Here is a 20494-nt window from a genome sequence, read left to right as displayed (position 1 = left end):
TTTTTTTTGCCACTTCTTGGGCCGCTTCCGCGGCATATGGAGGTTCCCAGGCTAGGGGTCCCATCGGAGCTGTAAGCCACCGGCCTACTAAAGAGCCACAGCAACATGGGATCTGCGCCACATCTGGCGCCTACACTACAGCTCATGGCAACGCAGGATCCTTAACCTACTGAGCAAAGTCAGGGATCGAACCCACAACCCTGAACCCACAACCTCATGGTTCCTAGTCGGATTCATTAACCACTGAGCCATGACGGGAACTACCAGGCTGGGGTATTTAAGTGCTGACATGAGCCCTCCAGAGTTCTCATCTCTCTGCGCTTCTGTTCTAGAAGCATGTGATGAGATAGCACTTCCATCAGCTTCTGTCTCTGAGGCTCTAGAGCAGAGCCCCCTGCTGACCTGAGCTGGGCATGGAGCTGAGTGAGATACTGGCTGGGTTAAGCCACTGTGATTTCAAGATTGTTGCTGCAGCATAATTTAGCCTCCCCTCGCTAAAACAGACAGCAATCTGGGGAGACGAATGTTCTCCCTTCTGGCCGGGGAGTCCTTAAAAATAGAGATTGGGGGAGCCCTCAATTCAGTCATACTTTCTCCACAGCCACTCAGCCTTTCCATTTGCCTGCTTCCCTAGACCTCAGCTCCAGCTTCCCTCACTTCTCCTGCCTCCTGAGCCAAATTCTGTACCTTACCAGTCAGTGTCTCTGGGGAATGGGGTGGCGGGGGGAGCAGGCTTTGGCTCTGCCGAGGTGGATTTTCACTTCCTGTACTTGTGATAGTGGGAGAAGAGGATCCCCGTGGCATTGTGCATGAAGAGGCATGTCTGGGGATGTCTCCTCTGCAGACAATTCTTAAACCTGAGAATTTAACCAAAATCATCAGATTCGGCTCATCTTTGAACAAAATCAAAGGACTACGATGTGCCCGATGGCTCCCCCTTGTGGCCATGAGGACTGTGGCAGAGGCTAGCTGTGCCGGCCCCATAAACCTGGGCTTTGCTTTAAAAGAACAACAGGACCAGGTTAGGGGGAAGCGATGGCAGGGCGCCCTTGGGCAGCCTGTCTTTCTAAGAGGACCAACACTCCTCGAGCTGTACCAAAGTGAGCATTAGAAGACATGCCTAGTCTAAAAATGCCCCTGAGCTGGAGAGGGTGGGCCCAGGGAGGACCCTTGTAATTTGGCTTCCCAGAAAGCCAGCTTGGAGGGAGATTTGGGAGACACTCCCAGCTGCACATAGGATTCTGTGGGACTCTGGGCAACTTTGGGGACCAGATGTGTGGAGGGGGCTCGTGTAACACTCCAGCCTTCCTTGTCACTCAGGGGACGTCCCCTGGCTGGCACTCTGCACCCCCTGCGCTTTTTTGTCAGTCTGGAGGCACCTGGGATGGTAGAGTGGGAAGCGTGCCAGCCCTCTTTCCCCAGCTGGCCTTGAGCAAGTCCCAGCCTCAGTGGCCCAGATTTGTCAGAGAAATGGGAGGGGCCGAGACCTGGAAAGTCCCTTCCAAGCAGTGACATTCTAGAATCCTCTTGCCTCATGGCTCCCGTCTCTCTAGAGCCTATGTGCGGGAAGCAGCTGCGAATTGCCCGGTGTGATGCCTGCCTCCCCCAGCGTCTGTGGGCAAACAGAAAAACCCAGGCACAAGCACATGAACGAATCCCTTCAGATAGTTTCCAGTGCAGCCGGGAGATACACCAGGTGGTGTGTTAACATGACGGGGTCGGGGTGGGGCATTAGGTCTGGGGATCAGGGAAGGCCACTTGGAGGAGGTGATTGTTTGAGTAGAGCCCTGGATGATAAGAATGAAACACTTGAAGTGGCTTGGGGAAAACGTGTTACAAGCAGGGCCAGGGCAGGTGCAAAGGCCCCGAAGGGCATGTGTTCAAGGCCAGAGTGGCTGGCACAGGTGACCTGGGGTGGACAGAAGGTGAGTCATGCATGATCCTATGGTCCGCAGTTAAGTCCCTGGATTTGATTCTAAGGGCAACACCGTTTTCAGCTCTGGCTGAAAGCAGAGGAGTGATCCGATTTGGCTTTTTTTTCCTCTGGCCTGGGGTAGGGGTGGGGTTCCAGGGGTCAGTTGTTCCCTGCCTTGCCAAGCTCAGGGTGGGGCAAGGGGTGTGTGGGGGTGCCCCAGCCGTGTGGGCTCAGTTTCCTGTGTGGGTGGCCCCTTGTGAGCCAACCCAGGGAGCTCGCATCCTTCCCAGGGGCCTCTCCTGCTCTCCGGGTCCACCCTTGGCCAAGGAGAACCAGTTCTTCAGCCCAGTGAGCACCTACCCAGAGTCGTGCGTTCACATTTCGGTTGTAACTGGGGAGTGCCCTTGCCCCTCATGCCATCCATGTCCCCAGCCACGTTCGCATCCCCAGCAGCTCCATGTCTGTCTCTGTTCCCCGTGGGAACCTCATTCCCACTCCAGACTTGAGTCCTGGTCAAACCCAGGGGCACCACGCCTGCTTTTTTGGGACAGAGGGATTGGCTGGGGGAGATCTATTGATCGCGGGTTGTGATTTTGGAGAAGGGAGGTAGATCCAAATTCATGTTGGTGACACCCAGCGTCAGCTCCCTCTCCTGTCTCCCCAGGGTCCTCTCCTCCCCTCCCCTCCAGGCTGCCTGCCTCCTTCCTGTCCCCACAGAGCGATCTTACCGCTGGATTAGAAAGCTAAGGCTGCTCCAGGACCCTGCATCCCAGAGGGGCCTGCAGGGGCATTTTCCCAAGCCCCTGAGGCTCAAACCCCCCTCCGCTCACCCTGCTTCTCACGGAGCCTCAGCAGCCCCCTGGGGGCACAATCTCAGGGGAAAGGAAATGGTTAGAAGGCAGGAGGCTGAGAAAAGCTGCAGAGAATTTGCATCTTAAGATGCAAATTATCATCATCAGACTCCTAGCATCACACAAGAGTCATCAGGGTGTCTGAGCAGAGCCCAGGAGGGCGGGCCTGACCAGCCTGACACCCCTGGACAGCACTGTGCCCAAGCAAATGACACAGCCCTGCCAGGCAGCGTGTGACATTCATCCTGCCTCTCCCCAGTCCTGTCTCCATCTCCTTAGCCTTAACCCACTGCCCTCCTGCACGGCACTCCCCGGCCCCCACCTCACCCTCACCCCCACCCCAATCCAGCTCTCCTCTCAAAGCTTCACCCTCATTCCAACCTTATCACTGATTTAGTTCTCAACCCTGATCTCATCCTTATCACTAACCCACTGAACCACTAAGAATCATGTGTCCAGAGTCTCCCTGATACCAGGTACTGTGCCAGGAGGGGGGAAGACAACCAAACCAAATTACAGACAATCTAGTCTAGTGGGAAAGACGGATGTCCTTCCAGGCTGTTAGCGACAGCGCCGTTTGAGCCATTAAGAGTTAAATTTGGTCTTTCTTGATGAAGCAGTTATCAAGCTAAGATCCCAAAGAAGAGGAAACATTAATCGGGTCCAAGGAGGAGAGAGAGAACAGTGTGTGCAAAGGCCCTGGGGTTGGGAGACGCTGCCCTCAGTTCCTTCATATCTTTCACTCTGTTGTCTCTTCCTCAAAAAGCTATTCTTGGGCTGTGCCACATCAAAAGGTTGCTCCTCTCTACTTTATATTATCCTTCCCTATCATGGTTTCTCTTTAGCACTTATCACTGTTTAATGTAGTTTTTAAGTTACTTATTAGGTAATATTGTCTGTTTTCCCCAGGAGAATGTAAGCTCCAGGAGACAGAATAGGGATTTGCATTGGTTACATGTATTCCTAGGGCCTCACCGATTGCTCTGTGGTAGGAGGGGCTTCGTTGTGTCTGTTGATGAAGGAATAAGAGGCTAGACTCGTCCCAGAAAGAAGAGAGCAAAGGGGGATGTGTTGGGAGGAGACCCAGGAGGTAGGCCAGGGGCGCCACAGGAAAGGATGATGTCATTATCTCAAAGGTGAGGAGCTGCCACCAACCATCAGGTTTCAACTGGCGGAGGAAGGAAGGGTGAGGGGTTGGCATGGACAGATTTGGGTTTTTAAAAAGGTCACTTTAGGGAAAAAAAAAAAAAAAAAAAAAGAGTTCCCGTCGTGGCGCAGTGGTTAACAAATCCGGCTAGGAACAATGAGGTCGCGGGTTCGATCCCTGCCCTTGCTCAGTGGGTTAACGATCCGGCGTTGCCGTGAGCTGTGGTGTAGGTCGCAGAAGCGGCTCGGATCCCGCGTTGCTGTGGCTCTGGTGTAGGCCGGTGGCTACAGCTCCGATTAGACCCCTAGCCTGGGAACCTCCATATGCCGCAGGAGCGGCCCAAGAAATGGCAAAAAGACAAAAAAAATAAAACATAAAAAGGTCACTTCGCTCCTGAACTCCAACCACATCCCCACCCCTGAGCTCAACCTGAACTGCAGTCTCACCCCTATGCCTCACCCAATCCCAGGTCTGCTCTCCATCTCAGAATCCCAGCCCCCTCTTGGCCCTGGCACCATATGACCCTTCCTTGATGGTGGCAGAAGGGTGCCACCAGGGAGGAAACCTGGGCTGGTGCTTCCTGTTGGCAGGAGCTGCCCCTGGGAGGCCAAAGGGAAGGAGGGCGGGTCCAGAACAGGGGACGAGAATGTGACTCTCTCGTCACTCTCCCTGGGTGCCGAATGGGAGGGCAGGACTTTGATCCCCTCTCAACATCTCATCTCAGTCCCAACACCTCCCTAAACTCGGCCCTATCCAGGGGGCCTGACCCCACCCCAGTCCTCAGGGCCCTGGCTTCTGCGATTCCTCCAGCCACTCGCCCCCCAACCCCAGTCCCCCCTCCCATCCCAAGTTTATCATCCTCCAGGCACTTGCTGTCTCCAACTACAGCGCACAAAGGACTGCTTACCGTTTCGTGCTCTTGTCTGTACCGTATTTCTTCTTTGTAGCTGCGGTGCCTAGAACAGGGCCTGGACCACCGTGCCGGACATGGTACGTGCTCTGGAAGCATCTCCTGGACGAGTGAAAGCATGAAGGAGCGAGGGTCCCGATTCCTGACAAACTACTGCATCGGACCTCAACCCTGACTCCAGCCCTCTTCCTAGCAGCGTTCTTTGTTTCCCCTTTTTTTCCCCTCCCAGGTGATGGTGTGTACTTTATAAAATTGAGGGATGACACAGATACAGAGAATAAATCCAGTGACTTATGTACCACCCAGGTCAAGTTATGGAATGGTTCTAGCTCCCTGTGTGCGGCTCCCCCCTTATAGGTTCTTGGTCTGTACCCCCATCCCAGAGCTACTCACTGGTCTGACTTTTTGTAAGAATTACTCTTGTGCCTGTTCTTTTTCTTTCTTCTTTTGCTGAGCCTGTGGCGTGCAGAAATTCCTGGGCCAGGGATCGAACCTGTGCCACAGCCTCAGCCAGCCTGAGCTGTTGCAGTGACAATGCCGGATCCTTAACCCACTGAGCCCCGAGGGAACTCCAAGTTTTGCCTGTTCTTGAACTCTGTATCCGTGGGATGAGGTGGCATGTTTTCTTTCATATCTGCTCCTGTCACTTGGTATAATCTTTGTGAGATTCATCTATGTCCCAGTATATTTTTTATGTTTTTGTGGTTTTTTTTGTCTTTTTTTGTTGTTGTTGTTGTTGTTGTTGTTGTTATTGTTGCTATTTCTTGGGCCGCTCCCGCGGCATATGGAGGTTCCCAGGCTAGGGGTTGAATCGGAGCTGTAGCCACCGGCCTACGCCAGAGCCACAGCAACGCGGGATCCGAGCCGCGTCTGCAACCTACACCACAGCTCACGGCAACGCCGGATCGTTAACCTACTGAGCAAGGGCAGGGACTGAACCCGCAACCTCATGGTTCCTAGTCGGATTCGTTAACCACTGCGCCACTAAGGGAACTCCTTTGTGTGTTTTTTTTTTTTTTAATTGTTGGATAGGAGTCTATGTTATGGCTATATCACAAATTATATATCCAATTTTTAGCTTACTTCTTATGGCCCCAATTTCACTCCAACTGTCTTCTACTTTTGTTTTTGACCCCGAGTCCTCCTCAGCTGATCCTAGCCCTGCAGGAAGCAACAGATACCCTCCCCCCCATCCCTAACCATCTCTCCCTGGAGACTCTGTGCCCTTGGGTCCCCAAATTCAAACTTTGACACCCGCCACTCTTCCCAGCCTGGGTTCTGGGCCCTGGGGCAGAAGGATGGGCCAGTTTTCTGCTGTGGCCACTATCGGCCCCATTCCCTAGAGAGGAATGGCAAGGCAGCAGGCCAGCTGGACAGTGAGTCCCCTCCCCTGTCCCCACCCACTGGGGGCCCCAGAACCAGTGCAGGTAATCCGCTGCCCGTGGCCCTGCTTGGCAGGGATGCCCAGGGCTGCAGCCCATAGGCCGGGCAAAAGGAAGGAGCCTATTAGGCTGATAAAGATCTAGGGCCTCGCCCTGCCCCTTCTCCCAACTTCCCTGGGGCTCAGGCTCAGGCTGGACTGGCTCCCCCACCCTGAAGCCTCCTTCAATCGAGGCATCTTCCACCCGCCCTCTCTCAGAGGCAGGGCCAGAGCCCTCCCTGCTCTTCCTCCCTGCCAGCTCCCAGAGGGCTCGCAGCCCAGATACCTGCTCACCAGCCAGAGCACGGCCCCACCCCAGCCAGCCCGGCTCCTGTCCTGCGCCCATCCTGGGCCCGCCCGCCATCAAGGGCAGCAGCTTCTCCAGGCTCTGGGTCCCTGCTTCACCTCGCTGCCTCGGGAGGCTGGCCTTTCCACTCCTCCCCGTGTCTGACTTCCCCTTCCTGGCTTGGGCCCCTCTGAGTGGCCCCCTTCCCGGTGTCTGCGATTGAGTCCCCTTCCTGCCTCCTGAAGAGCAACCATGGCCACCTACAAAGTCAAGGTGGCCACGGGTACCGACCTCTTGTCGGGAACCACGGACTCCATCTCTCTGACCATTGTGGGGACCCAAGGAGAGAGCCATAAGCAGCTGCTGAACCACTTTGGGAGAGACTTTGCAACGGGTGCGGTGAGTATGTGTGAGTGTATGTGTGTGAGTGTCTGGGGAGCACGGGGAGGGATGGAGGCACGCAGGGAGGAAGCTGCCTGAAGGGGAGGTCTGACAACATCGGGGCTCCAAGGGTGGCTCGGACACCCTTCACCCCAGATCTGGCTCCCAGCCTTCTCCCACCCTGTGGTCTGTAGCCTCGCATCCCTTTCTGGCCATCCCTCATCCGTCTCCCTGCCCTTGGCTCACCTCCATCTCTCCTCTCTGTCCTCACACACCCCACAACCCTCATCGCTCAACCCTCTCGCCCTCCCTTCATCGCTCCGTCTCCGCCGGCCCTCTCCCACACCCTCTCGCCCCTTCTCCCTCGTCCCGCTCTCTCCCCCTCTCACTCATCCCTCCTAAATTAAGCTGCAGCAGGACTGGCTTAAATTCACACTGGATTCTCCATGGCTTACAAGGCATCAGAGCAGCCTGCCCCGTGGGGACCTGCCTGCTCTGTGATGGAGCCCTCAGCCTGATTTGGAGTCAGGTCCAGCCACCGGCTACGACGCGACCTTAATAGGTCACTTTCTAGGTGGCCCCATCTTCTCAATCTCCACATCTTCACTGATCAGTGGGAGGAAAGGGGGCTGGCTGGACCTCTGCCCACTCTAAGACTGTAGGAGACTTGGGGGGGAGGGGGCGCTGGATTCCAGCTGACCCTTTTGTTCACCAGCCCTTGGGGGTCCACGTGGCGCCTGCAGCTTCAGGTAACTGGGGGAAAGGGGGTGGGAGGAGGTGACCTCTGGAGCTGAGAATGGAGAGAGGGAGGGGAAGGGGTCGGAGGAGAGCGCAACAATCAGGCCACCCCAGCGAGGTGAGCATCTCCCAGCAGGAGCGAGGCCTGGGTGAGGGACCGGGCCAGCAGGAGCGCGTTCACTTTGCCGGCTCTGTGCCCCGCGCAGGTGGACGAGTACACGGTCCGGTGCCAGCAGGACCTGGGGGAGCTCATCATCATCCGCCTGTACAAGGAGCGCTACTCCTTCTTTCCCAAGAACTCCTGGTACTGCAACTACGTACAGATCTGTGCGCCCAGTGGCCGCATCTACCACTTCCCCGCCTACCAGTGGATGGATGGCTACGAGACCCTGGCACTCCGGGAGGCTACAGGCAAGCCCTCGCCACCCCGGCCCACACTGTCCAGCCCCTCGCTCCAGCCCAGCCACCCTGGGCTCCCAAGCAGCCAGACGCCAGCTCCACAGGGATGCCTGGGAACACCTGCCACCCTCACACATCACCCTCAGTCAGTGCCATCCTGCTGGGCCCAGCTCGGGACCGTAGCCTGGAGGAACCCAAATGAATGAGGCATGGGGCTACTCTCAGGTCCCCGGGGTCTGGCAGCCAACAGCATCCCCAGGGTGGGCTCTTTGTCACCTCTACGGCCCTCCCCTCAAGGCCTCCAGGATGCCTGGCTACTCTCATAAGACCTCAGGACTCTGACAGGATGCCCTATTTATGCCAAGTAGCATGTTCTACTGCTCCAAAAAGACCCCCTGTTACTCCAGCGGATTCTGATACTTCCACAGGAGGCCCTGTTATCTCTGATAGGATGACCCATTATTCCAACTGCTGCTGCCTTGTTATTTCTTCAAGAAGCCCTTTTAGTTCAGCAGCTCTCCATGGTCCTGGAACAGGAGGTCTGGTACCATATCGTGACACCCTGGTTTTCTAATGAAGCATTTCTTAGCTTCCAGTCACCCTGAAGGGACACCTTATAACTTTAATAGGACTCAGTGTCACTCCAAAAGGCCCCCCTTAATCCAGTAGGCTCCCTGGCAGGCCAGTCGGAGGCTCTGTTACTGGGACAGGCTGCTGGTGTTTTTTGAGGTGGCCAATCAAGGCTGCCCAGCTGCTTGTCAGTGGTTCGGCTGCTGCCATTGAAGAGGGCTGGGACCTGAGGCCTAAGCTCCTTGCAGCCACCCCTGCCAGAGCCCTTGTCTGGTGTGCTTGGCTCAGCTTTCTTTTTCTTTTTTTTTGTGTTTTTAGGGCCACACCTGTGGTATATGGAGGTTACCAGGCTAGGGGTCAAATCAGAGTTGTAGCTGCCGGCCTAAGCCACAGCCATAACAATGCGGGATCCAAGCTGCGTTTGTGACCTATACCACAACCCACGGCAATGCCAGATCCCTGACCCACTGAGCATGGCCAGGGATCGAACCCAAGTCCTCATGGATCCTAGTTGGGTTCCTTACCACTGAGCCTCCGTGGGAACTCCCCGACTCAGCTTCATAATGTGCACCTGCTACATGGGGACTGTAGGCCTGTCCTCTTTTGTCCCCCTGGATCTACCACCTGAGCCTCTTCCGGCTTCCTTCCAGCTGGATGGGAGGGGGGGGGGCTGAGAGAGCCCCTCCGGCTGATAGGAGCAGAGAGCTGACCATCTCTCTTCCTTCTCTCACTTGCCTGGGTTGAGAGGCTTTCCCTGGGAGTGAGGCGGGGGGGGGAATCTGAGCAGAGGGAAGGCTTGATTGTGGGGGGCGGGGGTGGTGAGGGGAGGGTCACCGGTGGGTGCAAAGCACCCTCCCATGGGGATGGGTCTGAGTGGCATGGAAAGAGGGGACAGGCAGGGTGACACTGGGAGGCTGGGCAGGAATGGGGTTGGGTGGGGCAGCTGCCGTGCAATACCAGGGCAGCGAGACTTGCGTCACTTGTTGGGCCCTGCAAGGAGTGGGGCTCCCACCGTGGGGACAAAGCTGAGCTGAGTCTGTGGGTCATGACTCCAGAGGGCATTGTTCACCCCAGCACAACGTGAGCTGAGGGAGGTGGGGGAGAGGGGGCCCTGAAGGAAAAGGATAGGCAATGCCAGACTACCCGCCAGGACGCTGCAGAGAGACAGGCCTGGATATGAATGTCAGCTCCATCGCTTCCTGGACCTCTGGGCGCATTTTCAAATTCTTTGACGCCTCAGTGTCCTCATCAGTAAAACTGAGCTAATGGCAGAATCTATGTCAGCAGGACCTATGAAATGCCAATGTTATTTCTGGAATTTTCCATGTAATATTTTTGGACAGAGGTTGACCGAAGGGAACTGCAACTGGGAAAAGTGAAGCTCTGGCTAAGGGGGGAGCTCCCATATGTATAGACACATACGCATCTTCATACATGCTTATATATTCTATAGACGCTCCCCCTGTGTTATGTGAGACAACCACCAGGGCACTCTGAAATCAAATATACTAATATTTCTGCAGCAAAAATGCCAAGTAGTTTCACCAAGGGAGTTCAATAAAGATCATACACAGTCTCAGGTTCCTCTTAGAGCAAGTTCTGTCGGCTAAGGAATTTATGCCTACTTTGAGAGAAAAACAAACTTGATTTCTCTACCTTTTGGGTTTTGGAATTGTGGAGATTGGACTGCGGGCCTGTAATAATAGCCACCTGCCTCTGAAGGTTGTTCGTGTGCAGATTAAATTAAATTTGACGTGAGCAAAGTGTTTAGAAAGTGACGGGTACCTCGTAAGTGCTAAATGACCGTTCAGTATTCATGTTTCTGTGGGTCTAGAAGGGGCTTCCCTGGAACAGAGCCCCCCCTTGAGGGGGCAGAATGAGGGGAGGAGGGCGGTTCCTCTGAGTTTCTGGGAGGACACACACCCCCTCTTTCCCAGGGTGAGCCTTCCCCATCCTTGGCCGTGAGCCCTCCCCCCCCTCCCGGGAGCTGACCTTGGGGACAGAAGCTGAATTCTGATGCCTGGGTGGGGACATGAGGGGGCAGGGAAAGACTTTAAGTCTCATTACTGCTCTCCCTACAGGAAAGACAACAGCAGATGACACACTCCCGATCCTTCTGGAGCACCGAAAGGAGGAGCTCAGAGCCAAGCAGGACTTTTATCGGTGAGGGGAGGGCGACAGGGGCTGCGGGAGGCCGGGGGCCTGTGCCCGCTGTGCCCTGGCCTGGTGTGTGGCCACCAGGGCCCACCATCGCGGCTTCTCTTTGCAGCTGGAGGGTCTTCGTTCCCGGCCTGCCCAACTACGTGCACATCCCCAGCTACCGCCCTCCTGTCCGCCGAAACCCTAACCGGCCCGAGTAAGGACCTGAGGCTGGCCTGGGGTCCCCCAAAGACGGGCCGTCGGCTCTGCCCCTTCTCGCCCCCTGCCCTGCCCTAGAGGCCGGGCCCCAGCCCTGCCCTGCTCCCCACAGATGGAATGGCTACATCCCAGGATTCCCGATTCTCATCAACTTTAAGGCCACCAAGTTCCTGAACTCAAATCTCCGCTTCTCCTTCCTCAAGACGGCCTCCTTCTTTTACCGCCTGGGCCCCACGTGAGTGTGTGGGAGGGCCGGGGGTGGGGGTCCTGTAGGCTGTCCCTCTCCCCCTGCTCCTTGCTCGCTTCCCTCACAGCCCCAGAGGTTACACCACCACGAGGGCAGAGGGAGCGGAAGAGCCAGGCCTAGGGAATCGGAGAGGTGACACGCAGACCCCTGTTGACAGAAAGGCCCTGCCGCTGTGCCTGGGCCCCCCCAGACTCAGAGACCTGGAGACCCGGTGCGGGGGGGGGGGGGGGGCGGGCAGCTCTACCGCCGTCCCAGAGGGCACGGCCCAGCCCCTCTGACGGCCCCTCCTCGAATCCCCTGTCGTAGGGCACTGGCGTTCAAACTCCGCGGCCTGGTGGACTGCACACGGTCGTGGAAGAGACTGAAGGACATTAAGAAAATTTTCCCTACCAACAAGTCTGTTGTCACCGGTATGGGGTGGGGCACCGGGAATTGACCTAAGCACGGGGGAGCCGGGCGATGTCTGGCGGGAGCGGCGCGCACGAGGCAGGACCGCGACGGGAACCGGGGGCCTGCGGCGCGAACCCGAGGCAGGAAGTCGCACGGGCGGGCGCGCCCTCTGGCGGCGCCGCTGATAAACGCCGCCCCGAGCCTCTCGGGCCGCACCACCCGAGGCTGGGGGGCTGGGTTTTCCTCCCCGAGTCTTTTCGGAAGTGCGCTCTCTTTCTCTGTCCCAGAGGGGATCGGGTCGCATCGTGACGCCCCCGCTCTGTCCCCCCAGAGTACGTGTCCGAGCACTGGACAGAGGACAGCTTCTTTGGGTACCAGTACCTGAATGGCGTCAACCCGGGCCTGCTCCGCCGCTGCACGCGGATCCCAGACAAGTTCCCGGTCACAGACGACATGGTGGGCCCGTTCCTGGGCGAGGGAACGTGCCTGCAAGCCGAGCTGGAGGTGAGGCCCGCTCTGGCCTTGACCTCCGCCGCCTCCCAGCCTCCCCACCCCGCCCGGCTTCCCTTTCCCACCCAGGCCTCCGTAGAGTCCCACCCCGCCCACATCCCTCACTCGGCTCCTGACCAACCCCAGCACCTGGGGGGCCAGGGCACCCTGCAACCAAGGCGTGCGGCATGGGTGCCTAGCTGCCCACCCATGGCCGCTCCCCTGCAGAAGGGGAACATTTACCTGGCAGACTACCGCATCTTGGAGGGCATCCCCACGGTTGAACTCAACGGCCGGAAGCAGCACCACTGCGCCCCCCTCTGCCTGCTGCACTTTGGCCCGGAAGGGAACCTGATGCCCATCGCCATCCAGGTGTCTGGGGTGCAGGCCTGGGGTGGCTGTGTGAGCTCCGTGTGTGCATGAATATGTATGTGTACTCTGGTGACTGTGTGGGCCCGTGTGTGTACTTGTATACCCCTATCTGTCTGAGCATGTGTGTGTGTGTGCACGCGTACATGCCTGAACCTTATGTTCCTGTCTGTGCACTAGTGAAAGAGTGTGCCTGTGTGCCCATGTGAGTGTATGTCCCTGTGTGGACATCTGAGAATGCACCTGTGTTTATGTGTCCCTATTTGTGTGTGTGTGTGTGTGGCTAGTGGTGAGCCTGGTGTGTGTTCCTGGCTGGAAGCACTGGTCCAAGTCCCTGAGGGTCCCTACTTGTGTACATTTGTGTGCTGCCCCTTGTATGCCCATGCATGAAGTTGGGTCCCTGTGTGTTACATGCGTGTGTAAGCCCTAGTGTGTAGAGTGGGTGTGCTGTGTCTATATGCAGAGAGGTGGCCTGATGGGAATGTGCTCGGAGGCTCAAGCTTGTCTCTTTGATGCCATTCATTCATCTACTTGATAAACCAAAGTCTGCTGTGAGCCAGGCCTCTGCTCAAAAGACTGTACTAATCAAACTTAGCTGCTTCCCTGAGAGTCTGAGCTGGCAGCAAGGGAAACTGAGGTGCGTCTTTCCCAGAGCTCTCCACCTCAATCATGTCTAAATTAGAAAAAGGCACCCCTCGGGGTGAGGGTGGGGATCAGCCAAGCCCTGATGCTTCTGGCTCATTAGTAGACCAGTGTGGACTAGATTTCAATGACCCCCTAATCCCCAGGGGTCTGGGTCCCCTTGTGCAGTGTGCAACCTGCACAGCTGAATATGGCGGCCATTGGGGTAAGATAAGACAGGCTTGGCGTTCCTGCTGTGGCTCAGTGGGTTAAGAACCCAACATAGTCTCTGTGAGGATTCCAGTTTGATCCCTGGCCTTGCTCAGTGGATTAAGGATCCGGCATTGCCACAAGCCCTGCAGCTCGGATCCCGCACTGCTGTGGCTGTGGAGTGGGCTGGGGTGGGCACTTCCGTGTGCCACAGATGTGGCCATAAAAAGAAAACAAACAAGATAAGGCTGGCTTCTCAGAGGAGGCAGCCTTTTTTTTTTCCCCCCATGGAAGTCCCAGGCTGGGCTCCCAGGCATAGTAATGCAGGATCCAAGCCACATCTTTGACCTACACTGTGGCTCGTAGCAATGCCGGATCCTTAACCCACTGAGTAGGGGCCAGGGATCAAAGAAGCATCCTCACTTTCTCACTGAGCCACAGCGGAACTCCAGGAGGCAGGAGGCAGCATTTGAGCTAGTTCTCGCAGAATGGGTGGGAGCTGTCAGGTAGAGAAAGGGGTGACGGGGGTACTCAGGGCAGAGAGAAGAACAGGAGGCAATGTAAGGAGGGAGAAAAGGCCCAGTGTGTGGGCGGAGTTCTCCTCCCTGCACGCCCCTCTGCTTGCCTCCTGGCCGGGGCGGTGGTGGGTGGTGGGGGGCTGTGTCTGTGCTCTCTGCTCTCGCCTGACCCTTTTTCCCTCCACCCCCAGCTCAGCCAGACCCCCGGGCCCGACTGCCCCATCTTCCTGCCCAGCGACTCTGAGTGGGACTGGCTGCTGGCCAAGACGTGGGTGCGCTACGCCGAGTTCTACAGCCACGAGGCGATCTCCCACCTGCTGGAGACCCACCTTGTCGCCGAGGCCTTTGGCCTGGCCATGCTGAGGCAGCTCCCCATGTGCCACCCCCTCTACAAGGTCTGGGCTGGAGCCAAAGGGCCTCAGAAAGCTATCGGGCTCGCTCCAGGTTCCACTTAGACGTGGGGAGGCAGCTGGGGACCCACGAGAGAGAGCTTGGGGGGGGGATGTCCCCAGGTCAGGCAGGGGGTCGGATGTAGCAGAAGCAGGGAAGCTGATGTGCTTGGGGGGTGACTTCCGCCCACCCTTTCTCATCGCCCTGCTTCCTCCCCTCGCAGCTCCTGGTCCCTCACACCCGATACACCATCCAGATCAACAGCATCGGGAGGGCTATTCTCCTTAACGAGGGGGGTCTCTCTGCCAGGGTAAGGCTGCCACCTCCCACCCTGGCAAGACGCGGGCTTCCGTTCTGGCCTCTGCGGTTAGACTAAAAGCAGAACTTCCCACTTGTCTGAAGGTCATGAGGGGGCATGGAGGGAGGGGACCCGTTAAGGCGGGAGCTGTGTCTACAAGGACGGGGTGTGCCGGTCAGGGGTGTAGAATCCTGGCTGTGTGTGTGTGTATGTGTGTGTGTGTGTGTGCACACGTGCGCGCGTGTCGGGGGTGGTCACGCAGGCACATACTAGGCCGCGTGTGGAGCCTGAGAGGGGAGGACTTGCAGGGACCCCGTGGCTCCAGAGTCTGCCTCGTCCCCAACAGAGCATGTCCCTGGGCCTGGCGGGCTTTGCCGAGGTGATGGTGCGGGCTCTGTCGGAGCTCACCTACGACAGCCTCTACCTCCCCAATGACTTCGTGCAACGCGGGGTTCAGGACCTGCCAGGATATTATTACCGGGACGACAGCCTGGCCGTGTGGGACGCGCTGGAGAGGTGAGGTCAGGGCCGCAGTGGGTGGCACTCAGGGTGGACACCCTGGGCCTGGGGAGCTTTTGAGGACGGGGTGCCATCCAGGGGCCTGGTCTGCGTGTGGGTCACACATGTGCTCAAGCTTTGGGTGGGGTCCTGGGAGGCCTGATGGGCCCCTTTCTTGCTGGGGCCCCAGCGTGCCTCTGCCGGCCAGACTCTGCCGGGGCCTGAGCGGCCCCTGGACCTCAGCTGACTCTCGTTAGTGCTCTGAGTGTGTTCCGACCTCGCCAAGCTACCCCCACCACCTCCGCCCACCCACAGGCCTGGGGCCACCCTGGGTCAGCCAGGGCCGGGGCATCCAGGGGGAGGTGGCAGAAGCACGGGGTGGGGGGGGAGGGCAGGGGAGGGTTCACCCTGAGGCCATGTCCCCTGGTCAGGTATGTGACAGAGATCATCACCTACTATTACCCATGTGACGCAGCCGTGGAGGGTGACCCGGAATTGCAGTCCTGGGTACAGGAGATATTCAAGGAGTGTCTACTAGGACGTGAGAGCTCAGGTATGGGCCTGGGCTCCAGGGCACCCAGCAGGGCTGGGGCTGTGGGGTGGGTGCCCCAGGCCGGAGCAAGTCTTGTTGTGGACTGGAGGCCAGCTCATGACCCGAGGATTTGACAGGGCTCGTCCCTGGCCCCTGGAGCAGTGACATCTCAGAGGTTAGGAAAGAAAGCCCAGCTCGCTGCGGGTCCCTGCCTGAGCTCACGGGCGGCGGGTCATCGCTGCAGAGACCTGGAGGGCGTCCCAGGCTCCCCGCTTGGAAACAAACCTTTGTGGGCTGAGAAATGGAGCGTGAGCAGCTTGGTGTGTTAGAAGTCCAGGGTGGGCTTGGTCATACCCTCTGTGGGTCAGCCGGGACCTGGGCAGGGCTGATTCTGCCCGCACCTTCCCCCGTTCCCCCCAGGCTTCCCCACCTGCTTGCGAACAGTCCCTGAGCTCATCCGCTATGTCACCATCGTCATCTACACCTGCTCTGCCAGCCACGCTGCTGTCAACACAGGGCAGGTACCTGTGTGCGCCAGTCCCTGCCCCAGGCCCAGACCTAACCTGGCTCCTAGCCCCCACCTTAACCCCAACCTCAGCCGTCATCAGGCTCTTCTCCATCGGCTCGGGGTCCTGCCCTGTCTCAGCCCGAGTGCCAGCCTCAATCTCAGCCTCAACTGAAGCCAGAGAGGCTGGGGCACTCTCTGACCAGGAGCCCCTCCTCCACCCCGCCTCCAGCTGGAGTTCACCGCCTGGATGCCCAATTTCCCTTCGTCCATGCGGAACCCACCCATGCAGGCCAAGGGGCTGACCACTTACGAGACCTTCATGGACACGTTGCCGGATGTGAAGACCACGTGCATCGTCCTATTGGTCCTCTGGACACTCAGCCGGGAGCCCGACGACAGGGTGCCGCGGGGTGCCGGTGGGGGCGGGGGAACCTCTGAGCATAGGCGGGAGCTGCGCGAGAGGGGGTGTCAAGGGCAGGAGGCAGAGAGGGCAAGGCTGCTGAAGGCGAGGGGCGGAGAGGCAGGGCCGGCTCCATCCCAGCTGCCCGATTCTGTGCCCGCAGCGGCCCCTGGGCCACTTCCCCGACATCCACTTCGTGGAGGAGGCGCCGCGGAGGAGCATAGAGACCTTCCGCCAGCGCCTGTCCCAGATCTCGCACCACATCCGCCAGCGCAACAAGTGCCTCCCCATCCCCTACTACTACCTGGACCCCGTGCTGATCGAGAACAGCATCTCCATCTAGGCCGCCCCCTCCCCCCGCGCCCCGCCTGTTTTCCAATAAAATCACTTCGGATGCAAGCCTTGGGTCTGTCGTGCTTGCGTGCTTGCGTTTACTGGGGGCGCCTGAGGGCCGGGCCGGGCGCCGCCGGGGGCACGCTGGGGCTCGGGGTGCAACGCAGCTCACACGACGGTGCTGTTCTCCACCACCGCGGGGTCCAGGTAGGTGTAAGGCAGCGCCAGGCCCCGGTTCCACTCCCGGATGTCCCTTGAAACCTGGGCCTGGCGGCTCTGGAAGGTGGCGATGCTCCGCTGCGGGGCCTCCTCGGTTAAGTGTTCGTCCGGGTAGGTGCCCAAGCGCCGCTGGGGATAGAAGGAGAGAAGGCTGGGATCCCCACCGCGGGATGCCCTGGCCTCATCTTTTAACCCAAGGCGATTCTGGTGCATCTGCAGTGCCCCTACCTCGGGACCACTGAGGACATCAGACCCCCAGGAAATCCATCCATGGACAAAGATCACCACCCCAGCCCCACCCACCTAGGAACCCAGACCATCCAAGCCATCATCCTTTGAAAACTCGGACCACTCCAAACTCTGCGAACTAGGAACCCATGCTACCTAACCACACCCCGGCAGCAGGCCATTCCACGCTCTGCTCACGGAGGAGCCAGGCTGCTAAGTGCACCCTCCAAGTAATCTGTTATCCAGGAGCCCGTCCTCACCCCACCTGCTCTCCTGGAACCTGAGGACCCCACCCCATCCCCAGCCTAGGCCTTGCTTACAATGTCCTTGGTTTCATCGCTGATAGCCCTGGAAGAGCACAAGGGTGCGGCATGTGGCACTGACCTCAGGGAGTGAGGCCAGCAGGCTTGTCCGGCCTTTAGAGGTAGGCGGGGGGAGCCGCATGGTGGTGGGAACATTGGGTATCCAGGCACTGAAATCAAACTGGACCCACCCCACACACCCCCCCGCCCCCCACAACTCAGTAAGCACAGGGTTGCCAGAGCTCCTGCTAGGCTCACTCCTCCTGTGAGCTGACTTGCACCCCCTCGCCCCCGCCGCTGCCTCCCCTGTCCCCCCCAAGTCTGACGCATCCTCACCTGGCCGCTGTTGACGGCCCCATGCTGAGCTGAGCAGTTGAAGATGACCGTGGTGAGATACTCGAGGAGGCCAGCGCAGCTGTCCAGGCTGGAAGGGACCCCTGGATAGCAGTGGGGTGGAGGGAATGCAGCTGAAACCCAAGGCCCACTGCCCTTGGGGGAGGGGGCCCGAGAGCAGGCAGGAACAGTCACCTCCCCTGAGCTTGTGCGGCTCAGAAATCCCTCCTGGAAGATCTCCCCGCACCAGGCCTGCAGCTCCGAGTCCCTGCTCACGGCACTGTCGTCGGGTAGTAGAGGCCAACGATGCTGGACACAAAGTTGGGGACCCAGGGGTACATGGTGAATGCTCGTTGGGAGCCTGTGCTGCCCAGGGGTATGAGTTGGAAGAAGCCACCGAAATCAGCTGCCCAACAAGGAGGAAACTGAGGCCAGAGAAGGAAATTGGCCAGCCACACATTGTATGAACTGCCCAGCTGAGCTTCAAACCTGGAGGCTTGTGTCTCCACCAGGGGGTGCAATCCAGGGGCCCCTGAGAGCCATTGCTGGTTTGCAGATGTGTTCTGATCGGCTGCCAAGGGTTTTTGTTTCTTTTTCCAGTTGAATCAATGGCCAACATTTAAATATTAGAAAATGTCTCTTTCTCTCAAAAAAATCTAAAGCTCTGGCTATAGTCGTAGCTGGGTTGCCACTGTCACCCAACAGGCATGAGTGGTCCACTGGCCACAATCTCTGCCCGCCCTCTTTCCTGCTTGCTGGCCCTGCAGGCATCTGAAGTCCAGTCTTCTGTGTCTCATCAAGGCACAGGGAAGGACTGTTTCGTTCCTTCCTCCTTCCTTTCTTTGTCACCTGGCGGCATATGGAGTTCCTGGGCCCCTGTGCTGGGCCCCTCTGTGCTGGGACCGGGCTGGTAGGGTCCATCTCCCGCAGTGGTTTCCCAAAAGAGCAGCAAGGAGACAAAAAAGGCCTCCATCACAAATTGAGTTCGAAGCAGATGCGAGACCATCTAAGTGTACCAGGAACTCTGAATTCCGCACCCAGGTCTTGGCAGGGGGAGCCAGTCCTCAACTGAGTCACTGGGCAGGAAGACGGGCCGTCTGGGCCAGGTATCTGAGTGCTCTGAAGTAGGGGGCGCAGGGGAGGGGGAGTGTCAGGTAGAAACTGGCTGCAGAAAGTGTGGCCCATCACCATGTTGGTGGGGCCAAGTCACATGGTCAACTGCCTTACCAGCTGTGCGTCCCCAGGAAAGTTAATTAACCTCTCTGTGACTCAGCTTCCTTTGTAAAATAAGGTTGATGATAACAATCCCTTTCTCAGAGTTCCCACTGTGGCTCAGCCATAATGAACCTAGCTAGTCTCCAAGAGGATGCAGGTTTGATCCCTGGCCTCGCTCAGTGGGTTAAGGATCCAGCCACAGGTGTGGCTGTGGTGTAGGCTGGCAGCTGTAGCTCCAATTCAACCCTTAGCCTGGGCATTTCCACATGCTGCATGTGTGGCCCTAAAAAAAAAAAATCCCTTTTTCTGAGTATGATATGAGTTAATGCTGCTGAAGTCCCAAGAACAGTGCCAGGCACACATTAAGTGCCATATGAGTGTTTCCAATCATATCACCTCTAGTACAACAAGAGAGGAAGCAGAGTGGAATGATCCAAGGCCACCTTGTTGGCACATGTGGCAGATCCCAGATGAGGGTTTCTTGTTCCGATGCAAAGTCATACAGGTCCCCGGTTGTGTAAGGCAGGAACTGGGTAGGATTAGACGATTCGTGATGTTTAACACTTGGAGGGAGTTCCCGTCGTGGCGCAGTGGAAATGAATCAGACTACGAACCATGAGGTTGCGGGTTCGATCCCTGGCCCTGCTCAGTGGGTTAAGGATCCGGCGTTGCCATGAGCTGTGGTGTAGGTTGCAGACACAGCTTGGATCTGGTGTTGATGTGTCTGTAGCATAGGCCGGCAGCTGTAGCTCCAATTAGACCCCTAGCCTGGGTACCTCCATATGCTGTGGGTGCGGCCCTAGAAAAGACAAAACAAAAACACTTGGAACAGAAGCATCCAGAGGGGCAAACCTTTCTGTCCTCCTGAGCGGATGATGGGCTTCCCTGTGCCCACCCCCGGGGCTCTGCCTTGCTGACCTGGATGCCAAGGGGCAGCAGGGGTCCATCACGGCGCTGGTGCAGCAGGGTCAGGGGGGTGCCATGAACTGGGGCTGCCCGTTAAGGACGCTGGAGTGGAGCCCTGAGAGGATGGCGTGGTCCACCAGGTACAGAGAGCCCCTCTGGGGGAGGAGAGGTCGGGGAGAAGGGCTAGAGAGGGGACAGCTCTGTGCAGTCCTGGGAAGCTCAGGGAGGGAGGGGGAGGTACTCTGTACCTGCTGGTATTTATTCCCTGGATCCACTGGGACCTTCCAGCCCAGAGTCACCTTCTGGTATCAAAGAAAGGGACCCCTGTCTGAGTATCAGGGGTACTGGGGCCGTGGCTAGTGTGCAAGCTTCAAGGACAGATGGCGAGAGGAGGGAGCTCTGCTGGTGGAGGGTGCCCTGGGAGGCAGGAGGCACACTCCTGGGGTTGGGGCACCTCTCGTCCCAGTAGACCAGAGAGGGAGGGAAACTTGCCTGACCAGCTGGAGGGCATCC

At 58.0% G+C, this 20494-nt stretch overlaps 1 protein-coding gene and 1 pseudogene across 1 annotated transcript; one reads left to right on the top strand and one right to left on the bottom strand.

The window, feature by feature from the left end:
* Positions 1-10649: 10649 nt before the first annotated feature.
* On the top strand, positions 10650-16844 carry ALOX12B (arachidonate 12-lipoxygenase, 12R type). Its single transcript, XM_021067856.2, has 13 exons — positions 10650-10780; positions 10887-10973; positions 11088-11210; positions 11529-11632; positions 11944-12116; positions 12330-12473; positions 14011-14214; positions 14433-14519; positions 14854-15023; positions 15437-15558; positions 15958-16058; positions 16275-16445; positions 16609-16844. The coding sequence occupies exons 1-13, from the start codon at positions 10650-10652 to the stop codon at positions 16786-16788; spliced, it is 1797 nt and encodes a 598-aa protein (XP_020923515.2). The 3' UTR covers positions 16789-16844.
* Positions 16845-16946: 102 nt separating this feature from the next.
* Positions 16947-18201, bottom strand: LOC100513045 (hydroperoxide isomerase ALOXE3-like; annotated as a pseudogene).
* Between the last annotated feature and the right edge of the window lie 2293 nt (positions 18202-20494).

This window comes from Sus scrofa, chromosome 12 (assembly GCF_054392235.1).
Source record: "Sus scrofa isolate SSC_HxYL_T2T_F1_AM1 chromosome 12, Sscrofa_HxYL_maternal_Yorkshire_Landrace_v2.0, whole genome shotgun sequence".
Lineage (NCBI taxonomy): Eukaryota > Metazoa > Chordata > Mammalia > Artiodactyla > Suidae > Sus > Sus scrofa.
The sequence above is the reverse complement of the archived record's forward strand: the minus strand, read 5'-3'. Positions and strand labels throughout refer to the sequence as shown.